We start from the raw sequence: 14,730 nt of genomic DNA, 5'->3' as shown, positions 1-14,730 counted from the left end.
AAATTTACGAGCGCAAAATTGGTATGTAAATCACGGCTGCTGTACAGTCTTTGCTGTGCAAGCAGACTTTCTGTAAAAAAAAATTGCTATGAGAGGGCCCGGCCACTGGCCCACAGCACTCTGGGACAGACAAAACTAGAGAGAGAAAGAGAAGCGTATACATATACATAACTTTCTCTATTACTCTCTCTCTCTCACTTGATCATCGCCCTCTGTTTCTCTCTCTGGTTTTCATTTCGAGGAAACAGAAACCAACAACGAAACGAGAAGAAAAGCATTTCCGAAAAGCACAAGCAATCGATCCTCAATCTCTTAGCCAAGGAAGCAAGCAAGTAAGCAAATCTATTCTCCTTTCTGCTATTACTGTTTGAGAGTTGCTGTTTCAATTCTGCTCATCATTATCATAATCTTCGTAACTGTTGTAAAGTTTTGAGAGTTGCTGTTTCTCTTTTTGGTTTATAGTCGCTTTGATTCACGCGCAATTGATTCGATTCTGATCGACGACGTATCGGATCAGAATCATCGATTAGAATCGAACTGATCGATGACGTATGGGATCAGAATCAACTAACTGCTTTTCCGTTCCAATTTTGATCTCTTGTGCTTGTTTCATTTGATGATGACAATAACAGCGAATCGTGAAAATCACGATAACTATACTTACTTTTTCCGTGCATATTAGCTGTTGTGCTGATCTATCTTTCTGTGATCGATTTGGTGTTTTGAATTGTTTACGTTCAAGTTGCAACTAAATTCTAAGATCGTTGGAGTAAGCGAGTGAGTGATTCTGATCTTTGAGTTAATTAACCTTTTTTCCTCTGAATCGAATCGGTCAATTTTCTTCAAACAAGTTTCCATTCTTCTATCCTTATCAGCCTTTGATCTGAATCGCTTTGTTTTCTTCATCTTATTTTTACTTTGGATGAAAACAATTAAGGACAAGGTTCCTCGTAGTACGCCAATGCACTATTGGGGCGTAGGGTGGTTGGTGTGCTCAAGCGAAATTTCGTATTCGTGATATAAACTACCACTCCTTCCGTTCCGGTTTGTTTGTCCAATTTCGACATACGTGCTTTTTAAAAAATTGTCTATATCTCACAATTTATAATGTTTTACATAATTTCAAAAATATCATATTTTAAATCTAATTGAGATTTATCAAACAATAGCTATATTGCATATAAAAAACATTATAAATTGAAACATATAGACAATTTTATAAAAGGTCCCACATAGTGAAAATGGACAAACAAATCGGGACAGAGAGAGTACTATTCAGTTTGTAGAGTATGCCGAGTATTATTCTTAAGAACTATAATTGGTTGGATATCATTAGTCCTTGTTCCGACAACATTGATTATATGGAAATGGTTGATCGATATGTTTCAAAAAACTCATTATGAGACAAATCTATATTGATCATGCAAATATAAAAAATCGATTAATTTGATTTTTTTGGTGTAATGTGTGGTGTAGACGTGTGCAAATAGAAAGTTTGAGATTACGATGGCGTAATTATGGTTGAGCATACCGGGACATTGTGCATGTTTGCGAGAAATTGTTTTTGCAGATTTTGAGAATTCAGCTTTTCAAAATCAGTTGGAGTATTTCACAAAAAAGTTCTAGAAAACAGATTCTCGATTCTACAGATTCTGAAAAGCTAAAAAATAAATAAAATCGTCAAAATTTCAACAATGGATTTGGGTAGCTTTTGAGATTCTGTAACACAATTTTTCAAAAAAAAAAAAAAAAAAATTTCATAATCTTGCAGCTGCAAAAAACCTATTTTTCAATTTCTATTTTTCAATTTCTACTAATATCCGAAATCGAAAATTTGCAGCAAAATCTGAAACTAAAATATAAAATATCTGTATACGCATCTATCGCAAACGCGTCCATCTTACATATCCAGTCATTGGCGCACATGACTTTGTTCAAAAATTAAATGGAAAACAAAAAGAATTTCTTTTGGATTTCATCTCCAAATTTATAATTGAAAAAATAAAGCGCGTATTTGTGACATGAGAGGTGGTACAATTCTCGACGGAGGGATCCCAACTAAATTCCCGATGGTGCGCCGGGCCCACTCCGGCCACCGGAAGGCTGATCTGAGCCGTCCAAAAATTTTATATAAAAAAACCCGAGTGGGCCATCAAGAGAATTAACGGCATCCGATGGCTGGAGTGGGCTAGACGCGCCATCGGGAATTCGGTCGGGATCCCTCCGTCGGGAACCTTAGATTTTCTGTTGTGGCACTCCATCTGTTCAACGGTACCACCACTAGACCTGGGTAACTGGTTGTGTTCGTGTCGTGTCAATCGAGTTCGTGTTACAAACCACCCAACCGGAACCCGAACCATTTAGAATTTGTGTTTCTCGAGTTGTGTCATTTTCGTGTTTCGTGTCAGAAATGCTCAACCCTAACCCGTTAACTTCGTGTCCGGTTCGTGTCGTGTTATCGTCCGTTGCCCAACTCTATATAGAATTACAGAAATACCATATATTATATATATATGTTCGTGTTAATGGATGACACATATTAGTAACCGTGTTGGTCGTGTCAATTTCGTGTCTCGCGTGTTCAACCCGAACCCGACCCATTTAGAATTCGTATTCTCGAGTCGTGTCATTTTCGTGTTTCGTGTTAGAAATGTCCAACCCTAACCCGTTAATTTCTTGTTCGGTTCGTGTTGTGTTATCGTGTTTCGTGTCCGTTGCTCAGCTCTAACCGCCACGCTGTTGTATATCTGGCGCCGCTTTATTTGGCTGTGGAAAAAAAGAAAAGAAAAGCGAATGGTCAAAAGACTCGAATCTGGAAGGCATGGTACCAAACCCACCCTTTTTGCTTAAATTAGTTTTCTTTTTTTCAATTAAATTCATTTTTGGTCAATAGTCACTTTCCTTTTTTTCTAAAGTTCAATTCTTTGACATTTTCTTTATTGACGCCGTTTGTTTTTTACCTTTTAGATGGGGTTGGTCATATTGACGCCGTTTGTTCACTCTCTCTTTCCCACTTTGTTAGTAGTTCCTTTTGGAATTTTTAACTTTTTAAAAGGACGTGCAATTATGCATGTCTCCTCAAAAAGTTGGGTTCAATTTTCATTATTGTCCTTCGATTCTCACTTTTAAATTTATTTTTAAACATTTATGAGGATCGGTTTTGGAAATATAAATACTTTATTCCTTGACTTTTGGACTAACATTTTGGGACATTTCAAAATAATATACTCTATCAATTCCAAAATGAGTGACCTTTTTGGAACTCCGTGTCATTTTAAAATACTTATATCTTTCGATTTATGAAGTTTTATGTTATTTTGAAAACGTTGTTTAATAAAACTAATTAAAATTTATTAAACAAGATTCATATTGTATATTTTTTAATACTCACATTGAAAAATATAAGTAATTGAAAATGACATGTTTTTTTAAAAAGGTCTCTTATTTTGGGACGGAGGAAGTAACGACCTGTTTGGATGCCGGATTTAGCCCTGGATTTGCAATGCGGCCGGACTACATCTCCGCCCCCTCCTTTAATCCGGTCCTTGGTTACAGAGGATGGGGTTGGTGTAGGGGCATGGGTTGCGGAGGATGAGACGGAGAAGATGATGTATTTTTTTTTTTTTTTGACTGGAGAGAGGACGAACTTTACTTATATACCCGTACAGTACTCCTTATATATATACAGTACTCTATATATATATATATATATATATATATATATATATATATCACTTTCCAATTGCGGTTTTTTTTTTGAAAATAATATTTTTTCTAATAAATAATACGGTTTAAAAATTTATAAGATAAAATGAATTTAGTTTATCCCACAAGTAATGATAAAATTTATTTACTCTAATTATAAAAAAAATGATCTAATTTGTCCATTAAAGTAATAAAAATCGGGGCAATTAAGTCATTTGACAACTTATTTTCTCATATCCACCTTCCAAATCTCCTTTCTCAACTAATCATCCAAACACTGGATTACAAATCCACCATTCTTATGACGTGGGCTCACCCTTCTTACATATTATCCCTAATTCTATATCCACCCTCAAATCCACATTCTTTCTATATCTACCCAAAATCAAATCCTTCATCCAAACAGGCCGTAAGGGACTAAAAAAAACATTATTGAGGCATCTGCTAGACCAACATATTTCACCCCAGAATCGGTAAATACTTCTGCTACAACAAAAGGTTGTTATAAAAAACGCTCAATTTTTTCGTGCTCCTGATACGGTTAAACGTTCCTCTGCAGATAATTCGTCCAACCCAAGAATAGCTATAATGTCTTGAAGTTCTTTGTAACGTTGGCTTAACTCTTTGCGCAATTTTATAATGTTTGTCACCAACGTTTATCTTTTCTAGAAGTTTTCTCTCAAATTAATACTAGTCCATAAGTTTTTTCAATACAAATGTATTTTGTTCGGGTTGTTTTCAATGGTTGATCAAGACAATTTGTAGGCCAAACAAAATGAACGAATTACATCACATGCTTGGGCCTATGAGGGGTACACATTAAAGAAATATGATTTCCGAACTATTTGTCTTTAAAAAAAATGGATATTCGATTGGAATCCTTGCTAAAACTCTAGAAAATGTATTTATTCCAATTATCGTAACACATTCAAACACAAAAAAGAAAAGTTCACAGCAGAGCCTAGTGGAGTTGGATCCTTTAACAGGCTGTGTACATAGATTTCTCTACAAAGAAATCTTTAAGGGTCCCACAAGTTAATGGTTATAACTTCTATCCATCTGGTGCGTTCACAATCGGTCACATGTGTTGCCAGGGTGGGTTACCATAAAGGCGCAATGGGCTTGTAGCATAATAAGAATTCCTCACCTCTCCCACATGGAAGGCTAGGGTTGACGAGAAGCTAGGGTTGATTCTCGTCAAGAGTGCGAAATGCTTGATTAGAGATGACAATCCCGCTCAAACTGTTGGTTACCCAAACCATATGGTGCTTCTTTTAACATAAATTTTAACCGTGGTTTTGGTTATTGAATTATAAAAACCGTCCAGTTCGGTTACGATTTTAATTTTAGGTGACAAAACCGGAATGTAATTACATAACTACCTATATATATACCTATTTGTCCAAGAGGCTCTACTGTTATTTTTCATCTTCTATTTGCTTTTATTTTTTTCCGATTATGCCATTCATTATAGAGATGGCAACGGTGCAGTTCAATACGGTTATTGGCAAAATCAAAACAAAAATAAAAAACCAAAACCATCAGTTTCTAAACCATAACTAAAACCATGATTTTCGGTTCGGTATGGGTTTTCACCGAAACAGGTAGTTAAAATTTGTAATAGAGTTCAACTATGAGCGACCTGAGAAATCCAAGCTCATTATAACGTCCCACGCCATTTCCTCTTTTGCCGATCAATCGATGTGGGACTTGGGATGGGTTCTCACACTCATAGTCAAGTCTTTTTACACCATGAATCAGTTGCTTGCCTCTCGAGAATGCAGACTAACCTTGGGGATAATAACAATGTCCCAAAGACGAGACAAATAAGAGTGTATCAATCTAGGACCACTATTGGCTTTAATCTACCTTAGCTTTTGGCACCTGGACACATCATAGTTGTGGGTCCAATAACTTATCCACAACAGTATTGATTACCCCTCCCCAGAGAACATAAAAATCCTTCACAGCAAATAATTTTAGAGAAGTTCGTCAAAAATAAGTTTCGAGAAAGAAAAAAAAAATCAAGTAATTGGTGTGGAGGTTGATGTCCTTTGGGCTTGTACCACTTGTATATTGCTTAATGGTACCTCTTTCTCATCCCCTCTTGAGTAGGCTAGACATTTAAAGACACCTGATTTCATGATGAAATTCCGGGTCTCGATGATGGCCCGTTTGCCATGATTTTGTGAAGGAACTGTTCCATTTGCCTCTCATCATGCATAACATTTCTACTACCATTTCGCAGTTTTTAAACTTTGAATTATAACCCACCCCTCAATTACAGGAAGCCCCGTGGGCTTGTCTAATGATACTATATGATTAATATTCTTCCTTTCTCTCTCTCTCTTTTTCTTTCGATTTTATATATTATCTTTATCTTTATTATTATACCATTTTCTCTTTTTTTAATGCTTTTGCTGTATTCCAACCTCATCTCTCAGCTTTTCATTAGCTGTGGTCCTGCACGATTTTAGTGATTTATTATTATATTTGGGTGACACTGAACGTCAAGCACCTGCCAAACAAATTAAACAATGTAGATTCTCTGCCTAAATATGCCAGTCTTGGACCTGCCATTAATTTAGTAGTAAGAAATAAAAGGGAATGAAAGAGATGGTAAGTTTTTCTGAGTAAATTAAAAGGCTGAATGGACCTTACCTGTATCAAATACCTCTTGATAGGGGAAAATTATTTACCCATGAGATGAAGAAGCATTGTAAATTTTTTCCGTTTAATTTTTAGTCTATCCAGGAATTATGTTGGAACTCTATTTTTAGCCTGTCGCACTCTCTCTCTCTCTTGTGCTTAGTTTCTAGGAAAATGGGAGGTGATATCTTACGGGTTCAAACCTACAGAGATAAACCAATTACTTGGAAATTATTCTTCACTTGAGTCGCTCACTTTTTGTTTACTCTAGGATGCTTGGGAGGTCCAAAAATACCAGTATAATTCAGTAACAGTAAAAACTTCAGGGAATTGATTTTCGCCCTCCAAAAGTTAGATTTTTGCACTTCTCTTTTAGAATGTGGTTAAAAATTTGGAGAATGAAAAAATCACTCCCGAAAACTTCGGTTGTGTAGCATTTCTTCTGTCTGCCAAAGGACAGACTTAAATAGTGTCTGAAACCATGTGATAGACTTACAAGGATGCATGGGGTTGGTCCCACGTCGAAGTACGTGAGGTCATGATTTGTATAGCTTTGGATCTTTACACCTCTCAAATGAACGTTTCGAGCTAAGCTTACCTGTTTAAGTGGGTGGGGTGGACATTTCTATGCACTGTTTTTTGCAAAAGACAAACAGCCTGTCACCATATTCCATTCACTAGTCCATAAAAAAATGAGTACTAGTACTTTATTTAGGACGGTGTAATTATAGTTTAGGCCTTTGATTAAGGTTGCAAACTGTGTTTTGGTTTATTGAAGTTGACAAATCATGGGAATAAAGGGGTATTTTCGTAATCTTTCCTATTTATGTTGCAATCCAGCTAATTTGAGTGAACTACAACCCAGAACGCTTTTGAACCATGCAAGTAGGATTAGGGGTGAAAAAGGAACCCATGTGAAATGTTGAAGGTTGGTCTCAAAATTGAACAGATTTATGAATATGTTAACCTTAGTATGTTTGTCAGGGGAATTAATATCAATTGGCTTCAACCGAGCTGAACATGAACTTAACCTGTTCAAGCTACGTTTGAAACTTAACAAACTTCAAAAAATGTTCGTGCTTGAACTGATCTCCAACATTTAATGAGCCGAACACAAGTTTAATTCTACTATCTTGGTTCGTTCATTAGCTCTATTGGATAATTCACCACAAGGTTATGGTATTATTCTCGTTACTACAATCAGAGGAGAAAGGGAAATACAACTCCATTTACAATAGTATTGAATCTGTTTCCTCTGAGAAAGCAAGAAATCCTATTTTCGCTTGTCTCTCCAGTTGTGAGAAATTCCCTTAGAGCACCATTTCATCTTCTGTAATCTTGTCAAAGCGCATAGGGCACCAAGGGTAGCACTTTTGACTTGTGAGACAATTGGTATGTGCAATGTATGTTTGTATTTTGTAATATTGTACTAGTTCATTATTCTATACGTGCTAATGTCTTAGAGTCCTCTAAACTTGGGGGAGGTATTTTTTTGGACAAACTGTCCTTAATTCTCAACGCACCTTTCCAAATACTATATTCACGCCCCCTTCCCGCTACATCATTACCACACCTGGTCACCAGTGGTCAAGATGATGCTGGAAAGTTCGTGGAGGTGGTTGATGTAGCGGGGAGGGTATATCAGTAATGATGAGTGCGTAGATTGCGTTGTACAGGTTGTTTGAGTCTCTCGTTATTTTATAATGGAAGGGACTTCCCGCCTTAGGTTTAATATGGATGCACCTAATATTGCAAAATTCATGGGCTTTGGACCTGCAGCTGAATCTCCCTAATGTTTTGGTCTTTTAACTTGACTTGTTTATATTTTTGTTTGATATGGCCTTGCGCTAGCCAACTAATCAGACATGAGATTAACCCATCCACAAAAATACCTCGACTGATGCAAGTTGCGATTTCATTATACAATGAAGGCAATTAGGCTTCCTCCATACAAAATAGAGAAGTGAAAATGATGTACAAGTGCCTTACTATTTGGTACCAATTTAGAATTAGTTTTGAGTTGTGCGGAGAAAAAAGCAGTGTTGAAAACCTGCATCATTTCATAGGTGTACCATAGCTTGCTCCATATGACTATAGCTAAATTGACATGAGGAAGTACGATGAAATCTTCTCCCTGGTAGACTTTTGTGCAGAAGTCCCGTTTATGGTCTTGAAATGTTGAAATTGTGTGGCCCTTTCGTTTTGAATCTTCCAGCTTGTGATCTAATCATCCTCTTGTGTTTCCCCAGAAAGAAACTTTGGTAAGGTGCAGTTCATTGAGATATGGAAGAAGAGTTGCAAGTAAGTTCGGAAGTACCAGTGATGAAGGTACTCGACAAGGCGGACAGCAATACTGATTCCGCTAAGGTAGCTGTAAGCTCTGTTGCTTTACCATTTTTTTGTTTTGTATTATGTAACCTGTAGCAATTGAAAGAAAAATATTTGTCGGTGATGACTGTTAAAACTTAAAAGTTTCAATAGTGTCCATTCCATATACTTCCCAGAAAATTAACAAGGGTAACTTTAAAGAAAACTTGTTTGAACTGTATAAGAAACAAAGAGGATTCGTTTGAAATGTGATACATGTTGCGCATTATAACTGTTGCATTTTCCACTGAACTTCCAGTTGGCGATCAGCCGGAGGCTGAAACAGCAGGTTGCTTGTAGAAATTATCATGAGCATGTGCATCAGTCATGGCCATATAGGCGGGAAGTAATTGCTGGAGTTGGTGTTTAATAGGCAGGAAAAAAATCCAATGTCCTCTTTCTATGATGCGTGCGTGTGTTTGGAGTGGAAGTGGACTAGTTTTTTTGTTGTCTTGTACTCGTAGTCATGACATCTTTACTATGTAACTTTAGAACACCATATAATAGATCATCAGCTTTTTTATTGAACCCTTTGGTATTCTCTCGTTTCAAAAGGAACTAGTTTTACACGGTTTTAAAACTGTATATGGTTCTCAAAGTTCTGTTCGTATCAAAATCCTTTTGCAGATCATCAAAGAAGATTTGAGCCAAATCTCAATAGAAGGAAAGAAAGAAGAAGATGAAACGGCCTTGGAAGGTGAATTCATAAAAGTAGAGAAGGAGCCCTTAGATGGAAAGGATGAACCACATTATGCTGAGAAGGAGAAGCCATCGGTCATTGAACGAAGCTCAAGCAATTCCACTGCAAGCAGAGAACTTCTGGAAACACAGGAAAAGGTCAAAGAACTGGAGTTCGAATTGGATAGAGTAGCCGGATCCCTAAAACATTCCGAAGCTGAAAATTCTCAGCTGAAGGAAGAAGTATCCATTACAAAGGCAAAGCTGGAGGAGAGCGGAAAGAAATACGAAGAACTGGAGCTTAGTCACAAGAAACTAGAAGAGCAGGTTGTTGAATCAGAGGAGAGATACGGTATACAACTTAAGGCCTTGCAAGAGGCTTTGGAAGCCCAAGATGCGAAGCACAAGGAGCTGGCTGACGTGAAGGAATCATTTGAAAGTCTCAACCTTGAGCTTGAGAGCTCAAGAAAGAAGATGGAGGAGCTACAGCAAGAGCTGCAATCTTCTACGGGTGAGGCACGTAAGTTCGAGGAGTTACACAAGGAGAGCGGCTCACATGCTGAGTTAGAGACGAAAAAGGCCTTGGAGTTTGAAAAGTTGCTCGAAATGGCAAAGTTGAGTGCGAAAGAAGTGGAGGATCAGATGGCTTGCTTACAAGAAGAGGTCAAGGACCTTTACAAGAAGATTGCCGAAAACCAGAAGGTTGAAGAAGCACTGAAAAGTACAGCGGCTGAGCTTTCCACGGTTCAAGGAGAGTTGGAGGTTTCCAAATCACAAGTGGTGGAAATTGAGCAGAGGCTCGCTTCAAAGGAAGCCGTTCTAGATGAACTGACTCAAGAAGTTGATTTGAGAAAGGCATCGGAATCACAGTTGAAGGAAGATTTCTCTGCACTAGAGAATTTGTTATTGTCTACAAAAGAAAATCTTCAAGTTAAGGAGACCGAGTTAGAAGAAGCCAAATCGAAGTTAAACGAGGAAGTACAATCAAAGGAAGCACACGTTTCAAGTGTTTCGACAATACAAGAAGAACTTTCCAAAGTAATGAAAGAAAAAGAAGCTCTAGAAGCTGCTGTGGCAGATTTAAACAGTAATGCGGCTCAGATGAAGGAGGCATGTGATGATCTCGAGGCAAAGTTGCAGTCATCGGATGATAACTTTTGTAAAGCTGATGCTCTTCTGTCTCAAGCTTTGGCAAATATTGCTGAGCTGGAACAGAAGCTAAAATCTCTTGAAGAGCTCCACCACGAATCCGGATATGCAGCAACGACTGCCCTACAAAAGAATGTTGTGCTTGAAGATATAGTACAAGCTTCAAATGCAGCAGCTGAAGAAGCTAAATTACAACTGGGAGAGCTTGAGGCGCGTTTTATAGCCGCCGAGCAGAAAAATGCTGAACTGGAGCAACTGATCAACCTGCTAGAGCTGAAAAGCAATGACGCTGAAAGAGAACTGAGGAAAGTTTCAGAGAAAAATTTGGAACTCGGTGCGAAAATCGAAGAGGTTGAGGAAGAAAAGAAACAGATGAGTGGCAAAATACAAGTATACGAGGACAAGGTGACTGAGATGGAGTCTGCCTTAAAGATTGCTGAAGAGAAGTGTGCTGAACATGAGGGAAGAGCTACTACAACGCATCAACGCAGCCTTGAACTTGAAGATCTAATCCAGATGTCTCATTCGAAAGCAGATGATGCTGGCAAAAAGGTTAGCGAGTTGGAGCTGTTGCTAGAAGCAGAGAAGTACAGAATCCAGGAGCTCGAGGAACAAATAAGCGTGTTGGAAAAGAAATGTGGGGATACAGAAGCTGAATCAAAGAACAAGTTGGATAAGATATCTGAACTTGAAATGGAACTCGAAGCATTCCAATCAAAAGCATCAAGCCTTGAGGTTGCACTTCAAACGGCCAATGAAAAGGAGAAGGAGTTAACTGACATCGTGAATGTAACGACAGAAGAGAAGAAAAATTTAGAAGATGGGTTCAGGAATTCAAGTGAGAAGCTTTCTGAAACCGAAACACTCCTTGAAGTCTTGCGTAACGAATTGAATCTCACTCAACAAAAATTGGAAAGCATTGAGGCTGATCTTAAAGCTGCTGGGATGAGAGAAAGTGAGGTTATGGAAAAACTGAAGTCGGCTGAGGAGCAACTAGAGCACCAAGGCAAAGTGTTGAATGAAGCTACTTTGAAACACTCAGAGCTTGAAACTTTACATGAGTCTGTAAGTAGGGACTCAGAGCTGAAACTCCAAGAAGCATTTGCAAACTACAGCACCAGGGATTCAGAGGCAAAGTCACTTTACGAGAAACTAGCGATTCTTGAAAATCAAGTGAAGGTTTACGAAGAGCAGATAGCCGAAGCAGCTGAAAAATTTGCTTCTTCAGAGAAGTTCAATGAAGAACTCAAAAGCAAGATTTCAGAGGTGGAAGAAAAGGCTGCACAGTTTTCCTCTGAAAGTGAATTGTTAGCCGAGACAAATGCACAGCTGAAAACGAAGGTTAGTGAGCTTCAAGAGTCATTGAACGCCGCCTATGGTGAAAAGGAAGCTACTGATCAGCAACTGGCTTCTCACATGAATACTATTGCTGAGTTAGCCGATAAGCACTCTAAAGCATCTGAACTTCACATAGCAGCTGAAGCCCGGATTTCAGAGGCTGAAAGAGAGTTAGAAGAAGCCATTCTGAAGTTTAGTCATAGAGATTTGGAAGCGACAGATTTGACTGAAAAGCTAAGTGCGCTCGAAAGCCAGATAAAGAAGTATGAAGAACAGGTTCATGAAGCAACTGGTATCATAGAGAGTCAAAAGATTGAGTTGGAACAGACCCTTGTGAAATTGAAGGGTTTGAAAGGCATTGTTGAGGAGATGCAGAACAAGTCCGGTCTGTTTGAGAAAGAGAGAGAAGGGTTTGGTGAGTCGAATTTGAAGCTTACTCAGGAATTGGCGGCATATGAGTCCAAACTAAATGAACTAGAAGCGAAACTTTCTGCTACTGTTACCGAGAAGGATGAAGCACTGGAACAGCTTTCCTCTTCAAAGAAGTTGATAGAAGATTTGACAGAGCAGCTTGCGGTTGAAGGGCAGAAACTACAATCTCAGGTATATGCCTCGTGAAAGTACTAATGCCTTTTGATACAGTTTTACTTTGCTGTAAAGAAATTATATTTGGGTAATTATTTAAGAGATGTTGTGGATTTGGGTTTTCCATTGTAACAGAGAGAAGCAGATTCTCAAAAGGAAGTGGAACGAGAAGCGGCTCTGAAGCATTCCTTTGGAGAGGTTGAAGCTAAGAATGAAGTGGTTGCAGCTCTAGAAAAGCAAGTGAAAGAGCTTGAGCAGAAATTGCAGCTAGCTGATACTAAATCCCAACAGAAGGTATGTTTTATCCTTAATTCTGTAACCATGGGTGCACTTCTGTATGCACATGCACACGTATATACACATATATACATGTACTGGGGAAAAGATTTCAATGATTTTCCATGCATTACAGAATAATACCTGTGATCATCTAGTAAAGTGCCCCAAAACTATCAATGATGTAAATTTGCACGTGCAACGATTTTGACTTGTTCACATGTTTGAGATTAGTTCTTAAATCAATTCTAATCAGCTAATGGTGGTGCACATATTGTGTCCGCAGGATGATGGAATGGAGGTGAAATCGAGAGACATTGGCTCGACTTTTTCTACTCCATCGAAACGAAAGAGTAAGAAAAAGCTAGAAGCTGCAACATCTGCACAAACACCAACTGCTGAGGGAGTCCACACTCAAACAACTGAGGCTGCAGTTTCTCCTCTCGCGACTTTCAAGGTCGTTTTAGGCGTGGCACTGGTGTCTGTTATTATTGGCATAATTCTTGGAAAAAGGTATTAGTGATTGCTTTCTAGATTTCGGTTTTGCCTTTATTTATACTCTTTTTTTTTTTTTTTTTGGGGGGGGGGGGGGGGGGGGGGGGGGTGTGTGTTTTTCAGGGTTGGGTTGGGATTGTTTAGGTGGTTATTTAGTTATAATAAGTGCAGATTGGGAAGTATAATGGGTATGCATTTTTAAGTTATGAGTTTGAAGTTGGTCAGGGAATTGGTTTTTGATTTCTAGCCCTTACCGGTATGCGAAAAAAGAACAAAAGGACAGTTGGTTCATGTATCATTCAAGCTTGTATGTAGTGTTTTGATTGATTTTTTGCTATGGTTTTTTGGTAATTCAAATGGTTGGTCAAATGAAGCTTCTCTTCTTGAGAGGCCTTCACTTTTTACCGTCTGAGTTTATGGTATTTTATCTATTATCAGCCTTGGCTCAGAAGGCTATGGTTAGCAAGGAGAGAAACTTTTTCCTAGCGGAATTTTGTAATTTTCTCTGTCAGAATGGTTTGACAGTGACTTTTTTTGCAATATAGACATATTTGATTGGAAACCTCGTTTTGAAGTGATATGTAACCTGATTCAACCACATCTAAAATACAGTACTTCTATTTGTGTGGCATTATTGCTACACGAGCACCCAATGATTACTCAGGAAGTGATAGAGGACGGATTTATCTTTTTACATTGATGTAAAGGGTATTTGAGTTTAAAATTTAACTAGTTTGCTGACTTTAGCACATCGGGGGCCTTGGTAACGGATGACTAACGGAATATGGAAAATGAAACAGGAATGTGAAGCAAAAAAACGAGATTAGTTCGATTTTGAATACTTGAGAGGAGATTTTGAATACTTGAGGGGAGATGTTTGTAGTAGCCGGAAACCCCAGGGAGAGGTTTGTGTAGTTTTTACATTGAAAATGAGATGTGAAGGTAGTTGTGTTTTATTTAGAATGCTAAATTTAATTTTATTTGTTTAGAAGGTTTGTTGGAAAGATAAAAAAAAATCAGATTGAACTCTATTTGCACGGTGGCCGGCCATATATTCATATTTATGATCCAAATTAAACGTGTTTCGAGTACGTGTTCAATTTTACTAGTACGTGATATACAATTACATTCATGAAGTATTTATTTATATGCCAAAAAAACATAAGAAAGTGAAATTCCTAATCCAATCCAAGTATCTGGTAAAATTAGGTATATCTCTTCATTATTAATTTCGTCAGAACTCTATTGCCAAGAACAGCGTGCCGAAACGAATTTGCAAATTACAAAGGCTTAACGCTGCTTCATCAGCCCGCCCGATAAGCTTAAAGCACTTATCGGTACTTGATTGAGTTGAATTTTATCATGGTTTCCTAAACAATGAATACGGAAAAATTGAATGGTTTCAATTTGAAAAGTGAGACACGGAATGAGCATATCTTCACCCAAAATTACTCTCCAACTTCACCATAAAAAATCTATACAATTGCT

The 14,730-nt window shown here is 37.9% G+C and overlaps 1 protein-coding gene across 3 annotated transcripts; it reads left to right on the top strand.

Moving 5' to 3' along the window:
* Nucleotides 1-158: 158 nt before the first annotated feature.
* LOC131311859 (uncharacterized) lies at nt 159-13,579 on the top strand. Of its 3 annotated transcripts, none has more exons than XM_058339459.1 (5): nt 159-332; nt 8,604-8,721; nt 9,349-12,489; nt 12,607-12,765; nt 13,034-13,579. In XM_058339459.1, the coding sequence occupies exons 2-5, from the start codon at nt 8,638-8,640 to the stop codon at nt 13,265-13,267; spliced, it is 3,618 nt and encodes a 1,205-aa protein (XP_058195442.1). In that variant the 5' UTR covers nt 159-332; nt 8,604-8,637; the 3' UTR covers nt 13,268-13,579. The 3 variants fall into 3 exon arrangements, with proteins under 3 accessions (XP_058195442.1, XP_058195440.1, XP_058195443.1); XM_058339457.1 differs by having other exon boundaries at nt 177-332; nt 8,608-8,721; XM_058339460.1 differs by lacking the exon at nt 159-332 and adding an exon at nt 7,371-7,746.
* Nucleotides 13,580-14,730: the final 1,151 nt, after the last annotated feature.

The sequence above is a fragment of the Rhododendron vialii genome, chromosome 12a (genome assembly GCF_030253575.1).
Source record: "Rhododendron vialii isolate Sample 1 chromosome 12a, ASM3025357v1".
Classification (NCBI taxonomy): Eukaryota; Viridiplantae; Streptophyta; class Magnoliopsida; order Ericales; family Ericaceae; genus Rhododendron; species Rhododendron vialii.
The sequence above is the reverse complement of the archived record's forward strand: the minus strand, read 5'-3'. Positions and strand labels throughout refer to the sequence as shown.